Source organism: Erinaceus europaeus, chromosome 1 (assembly GCF_950295315.1).
Source record: "Erinaceus europaeus chromosome 1, mEriEur2.1, whole genome shotgun sequence".
NCBI classification, from domain to species: Eukaryota; Metazoa; Chordata; class Mammalia; order Eulipotyphla; family Erinaceidae; genus Erinaceus; species Erinaceus europaeus.
The window spans coordinates 135,465,341-135,479,167 of NC_080162.1; the positions used below are offsets into that span (position 1 = coordinate 135,465,341).

General features: G+C 40.5%; 1 protein-coding gene across 2 annotated transcripts in view; it reads right to left on the reverse strand.

Moving 5' to 3' along the window:
• The window catches only part of EMC2 (ER membrane protein complex subunit 2), a 49,445-nt gene extending 42,567 nt beyond the window's left edge, over positions 1-6,878 (reverse strand). The window contains exon 1 of one of the 2 annotated variants that reach the window (XM_007524234.3): positions 6,792-6,878. In XM_007524234.3, the coding sequence (XP_007524296.1) occupies positions 6,792-6,831 (40 nt within the window). In that variant the 5' untranslated portion in view covers positions 6,832-6,878. The remainder of the gene's footprint in view (positions 1-6,791) is intronic. The other variant, XM_060195844.1, reaches the window with a different exon arrangement.
• Positions 6,879-13,827: the final 6,949 nt, after the last annotated feature.

Genomic DNA, 13,827 nt, shown 5'->3' on the forward strand with positions numbered 1-13,827 from the left:
TTAATAATGTGATGATAACATTAACTATCGTTTGTCTTTTTTAACCCTAAGACAGCAGGAACCTCACATCTCCACTATAGAGCCCCTACTTCCCCCAGTCCTGGAACCCTTGGATAGGGTCCACTTTCCCATATGCCTCTCCCAATCCATATAAAATAATATAGAATCTGCCGACCACAACCTAACCAACGCAATGATTGCCACCTCAACATGCTTCACTTCAGACTGTGTCCAGAGACTTCACGTGTGGAATGACAACCCTTCAGCTTCATTACTCGGGTGAGACCTTTCCTTTCATAGTATACTCTAATTTCATCTCAGGTAGTTCACTTTCTAACAAAGTCCCATAACCTAGATATACACCAGTTTCTGTGAGAGAGAGCTTATGTGCACACGTATCCATAAACTACTGCAAAATATATGCCTGAAAGCAGAAGTACACTAGAGTTTGCAGTGAGTACCTCTCTAACACTTCCTCTCCACTATTCCAAGCTTTGGGTCCATGATTGCTCAACAATTTGTTTGGCTTCGTATGTTAACTCTCTTTTCAGTCACTAGGTTCCAGATGCCATCAGGATGCTGGCCAGGCTTCCCTGGATTGAAGACCCCACCAATGTGTCCTGGAGCTCAGCTTCCCCAGAGACACACCCTACTAGGGAAAGAGAGAGGCAGACTGGGAGTATGGACTGACCAGTTAACGCCCATGTTCAGTGGGGAAGCAATTACATAAGCCAGACCTTCTACCTTCTGCAACCCACAATGACCCTGGGTCCATGCTCCCAGAGGGACAGAGAATGGGAAAACTATCAGGGGAGGGGGTGGGATATGGAGATTGGGTGGTGGGAATTGTGTGGAGTTGTACCCCTCCTACCCTATGATTTTGTTAATTAATCCTTTCTTAAATTAAAAAAAAAAAAAAAAGAGGTTTTTAAACCCCTGAGCTCCAACTCAGGGATTAAATCAACTGTTAACTTCCACCACTGTGAACCCTTTAAACTACAGACCAATATCTCTGATGAACATAGATGCAAAAATATTGAACAAAATTCTAGCCAACCAGATACAGCAGTATATCAAAAAGATTGTTCATCATGACCAAGTGGGGTTTATCCCAGGCATGCAAGGTTGGTTTAATATATGTAAATCAATCAAAGTGATCCACCACATCAACAAAAGCAAGACCAAACCACATGGTCATATCAATAGATGCAGAGAAAACCTTTGACAAAATGCAACATCCTTTTATGATCAAAACACTACAAAAAATGGGAATAGATGGAAAATTCCTGAAGATAGTGGAGTCTATATATAGCAAACCTACAGCCAACATCATACTCAATGGTGAAAAACTGGAAGCACTTCCACTCAGATCAGCTACTAGACAGGGCTGCCCACTATCACCATTACTATTCAACATAGTGTTGGAAGTTCTTGCCATAGCAATCAGGCAGGAGCAAGGAATTAAAGGGATACAGATTGGAAGAGAAGAAGTTAAACTCTCCTTATTTGCAGATGACATGATAGTATACATGGAAAAACCTAAGGAATCCAGCAAGAAGCTTTTGGAAATCATCAGGCAATACAGTAAGGTGTCAGGCTATAAAATTAACATTCAAAGTCAGTGGCATTCCTCTATGCAAACACTAAGTTAGAAGAAATTGAAATCCAGAAATCAAATCCTTTTACTATAGCAACAAAAATAATAAAATATCTAGGAGTAAACCTAACCAAAGAAGTGAAAGACTTGTATACTGAAAATTATGAGTCACTACTCAAAGAAATTGAAAAAGACACAAAGAAGTGGAAAGATATTCCATGTTCATGGGTTGGAAGAATTAACATCATCAAAATGAATATATTACCCAGAGCCATCTACAAATTTAATGCTATCCCCATCAAGATCCCAAGCAAATTTTTTAGGAGAATAGAAAAATGCTATAAATGTTTATCTGGAGCCAGAAAAGACCTAGAATTGCCAAAAAAAATCTTGAGAAAAAAGAACAGAACCGGAGGCATCACACTCCCAGATCTCAAACTGTATTACAGGGCCATTGTCATCAAAACTGCTTGGTACTGAAACATGAATAGACACACTGACCAGTGGAATAGAACTGAGAGCCCAGAAATGAGGCCCCACACCTATGGACATCTAATCTTTGACAAAGGGGCCCAGACTATCACATGGGGAAAGCAGAGTCTCTTCAACAAATGGTGTTGGAAACAATGGGTTGAAACATGCAGAAGAATGAAACTGAATCAGTGTATTTCACCAAATACAAAAGTAAATTCCAAGTGGATCAAGGACTTGGATGTTAGACCACAAACTATCAAATACTTAGAGGAAAACATTGGCAGAACTCCTTTCCGCATAAATTTTAAAGACATTTTCAATGAAACGAATCCATTTACAAAGAAGACTAAGGCAAGTATAAACCTATGGGACTACATCAAATTAAAAAGCTTCTTCACAGCAAAAGAAACCACTACCCAAACCAAGAGACCCCTCACAGAATGGGAGAAGATCTTTACATGCCATACATCAGATAAGAGTTTAATAACCAACATATATAAAGAGCTTGCCAGACTCAACAAGACAACAAAAAAACCCATCCAAAAATGCGGGGAGGACTTGGACAGAATATTCACCACAGAAGAGATCCAAAAGGACGAGAAACACATGAAAAAATGCTCCAAGTCTCTGATTGTCAGAGAAATGCAAATCAAGACAACAATGAGATAACACTTCACTCCTGTGAGAATGTCATACATCAGAAAAGGTAACAGCAGCAAATGCTGGAGAGGGTGTGAGGTCAAAGGAACCCTCCTGCACTGGTGGTGGGAATGTCAATTGCTCCAACCTCTGTGGAGAACAGTCTGGAGAACTCTCAGAAGGCTAGAAATGGACCTACCCTATGACCCTGCAATTCCTCTCCTGGGGATATATCCTAAGGAACCCAACACATCCATCCAAAAAGATGTGTACACATATGTTCTTGGCAGCACATTTTGTAACAGCCAAAACCTGGAAGCAACCCAGGTGTCCAACAACAGATGAGTTGCTGAGCAAGTTGTGGTATACATACACAATGGAATACTACTCAGCTGTAAAAAATGGTGACTTCACCGTTTTCAGCCGATCTTGGATGGACCTTGAAAAAATCATGTTGAGTGAAATAAGTCAGAAACAGAAGGATGAATATGGGATGATCTCACTCTCAGGCAGAAGTTGAAAAACAAGATCAGAAAAGAAAACACAAGTAGAACCTGAAATGAAATGGAATTGGCGTATTGCACCCAAGTAAAAGACTCTGGGGTGGGTGGGTGGGGAGAATACAGGTCCATGAAGGATGGTAAATGACATAGTGGGGGTTGTATTGTTAAATGGGAAACTGGGGAATGTTATGCATGTACAAACTATTGTATTTACTGTTGAATGTAAAACTTTAATTCCCCAATAAAGAAATAAATTAAAAAGAAAAAAGAAAATTCACATATAACATTTAATGCCTGCATCACACAGAACTCCCTTGATATCAGATTCCATAACCCCCAATAAGAGTAAAAATAAAGCTAATTAAGGAAACTTTGGGGGCATCAAAAATTAAGAGTATATGGATGTAAATATTTAAGCAAAGGAAAAATCTGAAAATCGACTCAATCTGTAAGAATGTTATCAAAGAATCAAGGTAGTCATTTTTCATGTGTATGATCAGCAGTGACAAATATAATAATGGCATATAAAACACATTAGAATTGACTTTACATCTCCCCCAGAAACATTAATGGCTGAGAACGCCTGGAAAACAAATTATGGGGACTGGGTGGTGGCACACCTGGCTGACTGCACAGGTTGCAATGCTAAAGGACCCAGTTTCAAGACCACAGTCCCCATCTGCAGAGGGAAAGCTTCACAAGTGGTGAAGCAGGTCTGCAGAGATGTCTCTCTGTCTCTCTCCCTCTCAATTTCTGGCTGCCTCTATCAAATAAAGATAACATTTAAAAAGAAAAAGAAAACAAACTGTGGTTGCTCAATGGACTGAATAAGAAAGGAAGTAGAGAATGTGATCATAACATTTAAAAGAAAGACTGATCTTAGCAAAATGTCCATCTAGTGTTTATTACACAACAGACATTGTGCTGAGCTCAGCCTTTCACAGCTTGCTAAGATCCCCTACTCTCAAGAAATATGACTATGCCTTCTTACATTTCTTCTCCACCTCCACAACTTCTCTATGTAATACTCATTAATAACTTTCAACTAGATGAGTAAACCATAAAGGGGGTGAGAATATAGCTTAATGGTTATAGAAGAGTCTCATGCCTGAGACTCTGAAGTCTCAGGTTCAATCCCCAGAATTACCATACGCCAGAGCTAAGCAATCTATCTTTCTCTGTTATCTTTTTATTAAAATAAAGAATTTTTTTTAATGAGTAAACCACACAGTACTCTTTTTTTTTTAAATAAAGTCTAACAGACTAGGAAAATGTTAGGCTATGTCTTTTAATATATAAACCATGTAGTAAATTCTCAAGAGACTAGGAGAATGTCATTCTTACTGTGTATCTGTTATTAATAAGTGATAATTTTTGCAATCACCACACTCTTTGAACTAACCATTTCCATGGCTTTAAATCATAGTACTGAAATGTAATGCTTAGGACACAAGTACAACTAACACTGATTACACGCACACAAAACTACGCTTGATACTCATTCTTTCATCTTCCCTAAAAATTTGTTACCATGAGTCTCTGAAAGAGACGTCTTGGGTGTGGGGGGGTGTAGATAGCATAATGGTTATGCAAAGAGACTCTCTTGCCTGAGACTCCAAAATCCCATGTTCAGTCCCCAGCATCACCATAAATCAGAGGTAATCAATTTTCTGGTTAAAAATAAAACACAAAACAAACAAACAAAACAGAAATGAGATGCGTATGCCCCTTTCTTAGATACTCCCTCAAAAAGAATGAATTCTGGTGGTGAAGACAGCCCACTGGGTAGGGCACGTGCAGTGCCAAGTTCACGGCTCAGGTAAGGAGGCTGGGGGAGAGGAGGGGAACTTCTGGTGTTATGTAGCTCATTCTGTGTGGCTCTATTCCCAGTCTCTCCCTCAGTAAATCTCAATTTAAAAAACTCAGTCCAGGAGAGTGAAATCACATATCCACAAGGTCTTATCTTCAGGGAAAAAAAAAAATATATATATATATATATTAGTTACCTAAGTCTTCTTCAGATACTAAAGAAATTAAATATTATAAAAATAACTTGGGCTTTTTTCCCTAATGATGATGATTATTATTATTTTTGCCTCCAGGGTTATCACGGGCCCTCGGTAGCAGCACTACAAATCCACTGCTCCTTGGGTCATGTCTTCAATTTTTTGGATAGGACAGAGAGAGACTGAGAGAGTAGGGGGGGAGGGGGAAGGGAGGGGAGAGGGGAAGAGAGGAGGGAGGGAGACGGAGTGAGAGAGAGGGGTCTGCAGATGGAGAGTAAGGGGCTCAAACCGGGATCCTTGTGCAGGTCCTTGTGCTTAGTACTCTGTGTGCTCAACCTAGTGTGCCACCTGTTCCCTCTCAATTTCTGGCTGTCTCTATACAATAAATAAACTATTAAAGGGACCGGGTGGCGGCACACCTGGTTAAGTACACGTATTACCATGCACAAGGGCCCAAGTTCAAGTCCCCTGGTCACTCAGTCCCAACCTGCAGGGGAGAAATTTCATGAGTGGTAAAGCAGTGCTGCAGGAATCTTTCTCTCCCTATCTCCCCTTCCCTCTCAATTTCTCTCTATTGTGTCAGATAAAAAAAATAAAGTAAATAAATAAATAAATAAATAGGTCGGGGGTAGATAGGATAATGGTTATGCAAAGACTGTCTCATGCCTGAGGCTCGGAAGTCCTTGCTTCAATCCCCTGCACCACTATAAACCAGAGCTGATCAATACTCTGATTAAAAAAAGATGAAGAAAAATAAGAAAAAGAAAAGATAATTTAAAAGGGATGAACTTAAAAATTAATTAATTTAAAAAATAAAACAATACTTGGAGACAATTTTCTGAAAGTAAGAGAGAGAGACGGGGGAAGGGGAGGGGAGGGGAGGAGAAAGGGGAGGGGAGGGGAGAGGGGGGGAGGGGAGGGGGAAAGGAAAGGAAGAAAGAGAAAGGCAATTGTGTTGCATGTGTCAACCAGTTTCAGGGTGGGGTGTGGAAAGAGATGATTTACAGAAAGGAAAGATCCAAAACCCAGTTTTTCAAGAAAAAAGAAGGAAATTTTAAAGGGTCCTGCAGAGACTCAAAGGTGTCACATGGGTCTCCTGCACATCCTTTCCGTGCAGCTGCAACCCTCCTCTTCCTGCACTGGATCGAAGGCCTTTGCCAACAGAGGAAGCAGGCCTTGCATTTATTTCTTGACTGCAAAGACGCTTCCAGGGGCACCGAAGACTCCAGTGCACCTGCGCCTGGCAGCCCCCGAGTCTTAAGCCCCCGCCGCTGGAGAGGGGGGTTGGATGCCAGGGGCCCTGCGAGGCGGGCTGGGCGCGGAAGAAAGTGGGTGCCCGTGTCGAGGGGGCAAAGGGTGGGGTGCCCTGCCAGCGCCTGCAGGCAGTGTAGTCTGGGCGGGTCAACTCTGCCCCCTTTCCTCATTCCCCACCCCAAATTTGACCCGGTCAGTGAGAGTGAGTGCAGGGATCAAAACAGATCGGAGCATTCTGCACCTGCCAGAGTATAGTCCTCCGGAACCGCGACCCACTGGGCCTAGGGTCTTTTCCGCACCCGCCCCTCCCGCAATTACCTTCCCAAGTGACATCATAAAGCTCTGACACCTTCGCCATCTTCCTAGATTCTAGAGATGGTGGGGTCAGAGGGCGAAGGGGAAGGAACGCGGTCATGTGACCCGGATAGGGCGGGGCTGGGTTACGAAGCCGGCTATAATTGGCGGGGAATGAGGAGGGGGCGGGGTCTTTTTCGCGTTTGCGGACCGCTCTGCAGAGGCGGCCTGGGAAGGGCCTGGGGCTGACCCAGGCGGTGTGCGGCTGGTTGGGAGGCTGCAGACTGCTTGCTCTGAGATGCCTTCCTTACCTTGAATTTCTTACCGTGAAGTGTGTGTGTGTGTGTGTGTGTGTGTGTGTGTGTGTGTGTGTGTGTGTGTGTGTGTGTGTGTGTGTGTGTGTGTGTGTGTGTGTGTGTGTGTGTGTGTGTGTGTGTGTGTGTGTGTGTGTGTGTGTGTGTGTGTGTGTGTGTGTGTGTGTGTGTGTGTGTGTGATTTAATAATGATTAACAACACTGTAGGATAACAGAGGTACAATTCTACACAGTTGCTACTACCAGATTTCCATATCCCAGCCCCTCCACTGGAAAGTTCCCTATTCTTTATCCCTCTGGGAGTATAGACCAAAACTCTTAACAAATGCTGGATTTGTAATATGCCCTACACAGCTTTCGGTTTGTTTTTTTGTTTGTTTGTTTGTTTTTTCACTAATCAAAATCTTTTCCCCTTGGCCCTCTGAAAGTCAGCAATCTGCAGGAATCCTCTAAGTTGACCTCAATTTTTCTCATTCCCTTGTGGAATTCAATTTCCATTTCTTTCTTCCTTTCTTTCTTTTTTATATTCGAGTCCTCTGTAACACTCAAGTTGTCATTAAATCTCTTTGAGAGACTCAGTGAGAGTCTGCCTATGCACTTTAGATTTCTGTACCCTAGACTTCAAATTCATATAAGTGACTCATACCAGCCTAGACCCTTGGAAAAGCCCTTTCTGGATTTAACTGCTTTGTCATTGGCAGTCTGCCGCTAGATCTCAATCTTGTAGCTATTATGCAAGTGCTTATAAATAAGTGAAATAATGAAGGTTGAGATTTTCACTGCCCCCTAAGCTTTACTGCTCCTCTTGGGCAAACTGGAGAACCTTCTTTCCCAAAATTAGTTGCAAAATAAGAGATCCATCAAGCATATTGAAGCAATAATCATGTTAGACCATAGGAGAATTTGAAAAGTGAAGAAAATTAAAATTCACACATAAAAGCCATAATTAAGAATCTGAAGAAGAAGCTATCATAATTTGAGGAAGGGAAAAACATATTTCATAAATCAAATAAGCAGAATGATAATGAAACTATCTGCCACAGAGAGGTCCCATGACAGAAAGGACAAGTAATTTGTTAACTTAGTTCAATTCTGAATGAGCTTCATTTTCACCAAACTAAATTTATCTTAACCAAAAATAAAAAATTAAAAGCATTTCACCAGCAAAATAACTCACTTGGATGTTGTGCAGCTTTGACATGCGTGTGACTCAGATTGTATTACTTGTGACTCACTACTTTTGATAAACTATTTTGGAAAACAATTGATATTATACATGGTTTTTAAATTTTAATTTTTAATACCTAGTTTATTTATTTATTAAATAAAGACAGAAATCGAGAGGGCAGGAGGAGGTAGACAATGTGAGACACCCACAACACTGCTTCACTGCTCATGAAACTTTTGCTCTGCCTGTGGGGATCAGGGACTTGAATCTGGGTCCCTGTGCATTGTAACATGTGCACTCCACAGGTGTCCCAATGCCTAGCCGGTTATCTATGTTAGTAATCTCAGATCCTGTAGTGAATGGACTTGCTCAAGCTCTTGCCACTTACTAGTGCACATGGCACGAAGCGCAAGGACCGGCATAAGGATCCCAGTTCGAGTCCCCGGCTCTCCAACTGCAGAGGGGTCGCTTCTCAAGTGGTGAAGTGGGTCAGCAGGTGTTTATCTTTCTCTCCCCCTCTGCCTCCCCTCCTCTCTCAATTTCTCTCTGTCCTATCCAGCAACAACAACATCAATGGCAACAATAACAATAATGACAACAACAAGGGCAACTAATGGGAAAAAATGGCCTCTACAAAAGAACCAAGGAAGGAAATCCATATGGAGAAAGAAGATGACTTATTTGCATCATAAAGTAAATAATTATAGAAAAAATACATTTATGGGAAACTTAGTCATCTATAGTACTCTATAAAGCAGAGATAGTGATTATTTACATATTATGGCATTTCAATTTTGTAATAAACCTTGTGTTCCCTCAGAAAGAAACTAGTATGTCAATGATAAAATATCTACATCTGTCAATGTTTTGTAATTCAACAATAACTGTAATCAAAAAAGAAATATCTTCTATACATAAAACCACGACCCTTAAGAGCATAAGTACCTGCTCCTTGAGATAGCTCACTTTGGATGGTGCACTTCCTTTCTTAAGCATATGACCCAGATTTGTTCTGAAACATTGTTCTGAAGGAGAATTTAGTGCTGTGGTATCTTTCATTCTATCTATCTGTCTGCCTGTTTATGTGAAAAATAAGAGCAGGGAAATCCAATTGGTGACAATAAAAAAATAATTTATATATAAGTCATACTTTTTATATGTCTATCTTTATAAATGTTCTCAAAGTTTTTTAATTAGTGATATAATACTTATTTACAAGATTATAAAAAAATGGGAGTCTAATTCCACATCTTTCCCACCACCAGACATCTATATCCTCATTCCCTCCATTGGAAAATGAGTTGTTCTCCCAAGATCACAGATATGGGTTGGCTATTATTTTTATAGCTATCTATATTTATATATATTTGTCTATTTTTTTCTGTGGCCCTGCCTTTTCTTCCTTTCTAAGTCACACCTACTACTTGTTTCCTTCCTTCTTTCCTTCTTTCCTTCCTTCCTTCCTTCCTTCCTTCTTTCCTTCTTTCTTTCTTTCCTTCCTTCTTTCTTTCCTTCTTTCCTTCCTTCCTTCCTTCCTTCCCTCCCTCCTTCCTTCCTTCCTTCCTTCCTTCCTTCCTTTTTCTCCCCTTCTTTCTCTAAGTCTTGATGAAATTAGAGTACAGAGCCCTCTGGTCATCTTCCCCTAACATTTCTCGCCCTCTGGGACTATGGACCAAATATCTTTATGAGGTGCAGAAGATGAGAGTTCTGACTTCTGTAATTGTTTCTCTACTGGACATGGGTGCTAATAGGTTGATCCATACCCCCAGCCTGTTTCTGTCTTTTCCTAGTCGGGTAGGGCTCTGGAGAAGTGAGATTCTGGAACACATTAGTGAGGTCATCTGCCTAGGAAGCTCACGATGGAATCATATTAGCACCTGCACTGAGGGGCTAAATGGTAATAAGTCATAAAGCAAGAGAAAAATGTTTAATAGACACAAATCAAAATGTAGGATTAAAGCACATAAGAAAAGGAAATTTAAGGTGAAAAGAGGCTAGGAAGTCTATTTTAGGTATATTCCTAGGGGTCCATGACTTTGGTAATTTTTGCTTGAGCTTGATATCTAACATGGAAGTGGACTAAAAATATTGTCTAGGAAGAGGCAGTCAGAGTTGAGAATAGTTCTAGAAATCTGGATCAGGGCAGAAAGTAGTTCCCAAAAATAGAAGAAAATATATAAATTCAATTAACTATTTATTGCATCCATTTGACCCAGGGCCCATATCTATTCATATTTAGCACAGAAGTTTGTATAACTTCCAAGCCCCGTCAGTCTGTGTTTGCTGTCCAAGGCCACAGCAGTGAACATTCTAGGCTGTACTCATTACAGGACCAGTTTTCCTCCAGAGGCAGAGTAGGATGACCCAGCCTCCCTTCAGAGAGTGGGGCAGTCCCTACCATTGCTAGTGCATAGTGAGAATACAGTCCTGAAGAAGCCCACAGATAGCTTATAATGATTTTACTGATGGAAGTGATTTTGAATATAGGGATCTATTAGTAACTTTAGGGAGAGATTAAAAAGTAACTCTTCCGGGAGTCGGGCTGTAGCGCAGCGGGTTAAGCGCAGGTGGTGCAAAGCACAAGGACCGGCATAAGGATCCCGGTTCGAACCCCGGCTCCCCACCGGCAGGGGGGGGTCGCTTCACAAGCGGTGAAGCAGGTCTGCAGGTGTCTATCTCTCCTCCTCTCTGTCTTCCCCTCCTCTCTCCATTTCTCTCTGTCCTATCCAACAACGACAACAACAATAATAACTACAACAATAAAACAACAAGGGCAACAAAAGGGAATAAATAAATAAAATAAATATTTAATAAAAAATAAAAATTAAAAAAGTAATTCTTCTTTGAAGGTTTTGTAGAATTCATATGTAAAACCATCTGGTCCTGGACTTTTATTTTTGGGAAGGTTCTTGATGACTGCTTCAATTTCCTTAGCTATAACTGGTCTACTCATGTTTTCTAGTTCCTCTTGATTCAATTTTGAAAGGTTATATGTTTCTAGTAACTCTTCCATTTCTTCTAGGTTCTCTAGCTTGGTGACATATAGTTGTTTATAGTAGCTTCACATAATTAAGTTGGGTTTCTGTGTGTCTGTTGTGATATCTCCTCTTTCATTTACTATCCTATTTATTTGTTTCTCTCTCTCTCTGTCTCTCTCTAAGTCTGGCCAAGGGTTTGTCAATTTTGTTTACTTTTTCAAAGAACCAACATTTAGCTTCATTGATCTTTTGCATGGTTCTTTTATTTTCTATATTAATTATTTCTGTTCTAATTTTAGTTACTTCAGTCCTTCTTGTTGTGTTGGAGTTCCTTTATTCTTCCTCTTCTAAGATCTTAAGGTGTATATTCAGGTTATTTACTTAAACTTTTTCTTGTTTCCTAATGTATGCCTGTATGACTATTAATTTCCCTCCCAATATTGTTTTAACTGTGTCCCAATTATTTGGAAAGCTTGTGTCTTCATTTTCATTTGATCCTAGGAACAATATAATTTATTCCTTTATTTCCTCTTTGACCCAGTACTTGGTAAGTAGTGTACTGTTGAGTTTACATTATTTGGGACTTTAACTGATTTCCTGTTTGTTGTTAAGAGTTTCATTCCACTATGATCTGAGAAGATACTTAGGATGATTCCAGTGCTCTTGAATTTGTTGAATTTGACTAACACCCAGCACGACAATAAGCTGATATTGAGCATTTTTCTGATGTTGGTCTCTCTCCTTGTCTCCCTCTCTGCCTCTCTCTCTTTCTCTCATTAAAATAAATAAATAAAATATTTTTAAAGACTAGAACAGCTTCATATATTTAATAAAGTGGACAACATTTTCAAAATTAGCATTATTTAGCAAGATGGAACATACTATTTTGACTGATATTGCAATATTCAGCATCTTCATCCAATTTTTTATTTTGAATCTATTATCTTATTTGTTCTGTCTTAATAAGTGAATTAAAATATCCTATTTTGCAGCCCAATAGGCAGCACAGTGGAGGAGGCATTGTACTCTCAGACATGAAGTCCCGAGTTTGAGTACCAACATCACATGTGCCAGAGTGATGCCCTGGTTGTCTTTCTTTCTCTCATTAATTAATTAGTTAGTTAATTTATCTTTTAAAAATAAAGTGGCCCACATTAAGTGCCTACAAGATATCTCACTTGTTGTGTTTCTGCTTTGTAATGCTTATGACCCATGCTTCAACACAGACCTCAGTGTACTGGGGGAAACTTAAGTGCATGATATCTTGCCTCTCTGTCTCTTTCAATATGAAAAAAAAAAACAAAACCCTAAAGTAAAACCCGGAAACCACAACAAAAAATAAATAAATAAATAAAATAACATGTCCTATCTTTTTTTTTTAATTTTTTATTTAAGAAAGGATTAATGAACAAAAACATAAGGTAGGAGGGGTACAACTCCACACAATTCCCACCACCCAATCTCCATAACCCACCCCCTCCCCTGATAGCTTTCCCATTCTCTAGCCCTCTGGGAGCATGGACCCAGGGTTGTTGAGGGTTGCAGAAGGTAGAAGGTTTGGCTTCTGTAATTGCTTCCCCGCTGAACATGGACGTTGACTGGTCGGTCCATACTCCCAGTCTGCCTCTCTCTTTCCCTAGTAAGGTGTGTGTCTGGGGAAGCTGAGCTCCAGGACACATTGGTGGGGTCTTCAATCCAGGAAAGCCTGGTCAGCATCCTGGTGGCATCTGGAACCTGGTGATTGAAAAGAGAGTTAACATACGAAGCCAAACAATTTTTTGAGCAATCATGGATCCCAAGCTTGGAATGGTGGAGAGGAAGTGTTAGGGAGGTACTCACTGCAAACTCTAGTGTACTTCTGCTTTCAGGTATATATTTTTCAGTAGTTTATGGATACGTGTGCACATAAGCTCTCTCTCACAGAAACTGGTGTATATCTAGGTTATGGGACTTTGTTAGAAAGTGAACTACCTGACATGAAATTAGAGTGTACTATAAAAGGAAAGGTCTCACCCGAGTAATGAAGCTGAAGGGTTGTCATTCCACACGTGAAGTCTCTGGACACAGTCTGAGGTGAAGCATGTTGAGGTGGCAATCGTTGCGTTGGTTAAGAGGTGTGTACTCCTATGTTCATAGCAGCACAATTCATAATAGCTAAAACCTGGAAGCAACCCAGGTGCCCAACAACAGATGAGTGGCTGAGAAAGCTGTGGTATATATACACAATGGAATACTATGCAACTATCAAAAACAATGAACCCACCTTCTCTGACCCATCTTGGACAGAGCTAGAAGGAATTATGTTAAGTGAACTAAGTCAGAAAGATAAAGATGAGTATGGGATGATCCCACTCATCAACAGAAGCTGACTAAGAAGATCTGAAAGGGAAACTAAAAGCAGGACCTGATCAAATTGTAAGTAGGGCACCAAAGTAAAAACCCAGTGGTGAGGGGTAGACATGCAGCTTCCTGGGCCAGTGGGGGGTGGGAGTGGGCGGGAGGGATGAGTCACAGTCCTTTGATGGTGGGAATGGTGTTTATGTACACTTCTAGCAAAATGTAGACATATAAATCAGTAGTTAATTAATATGAGAGGGGGA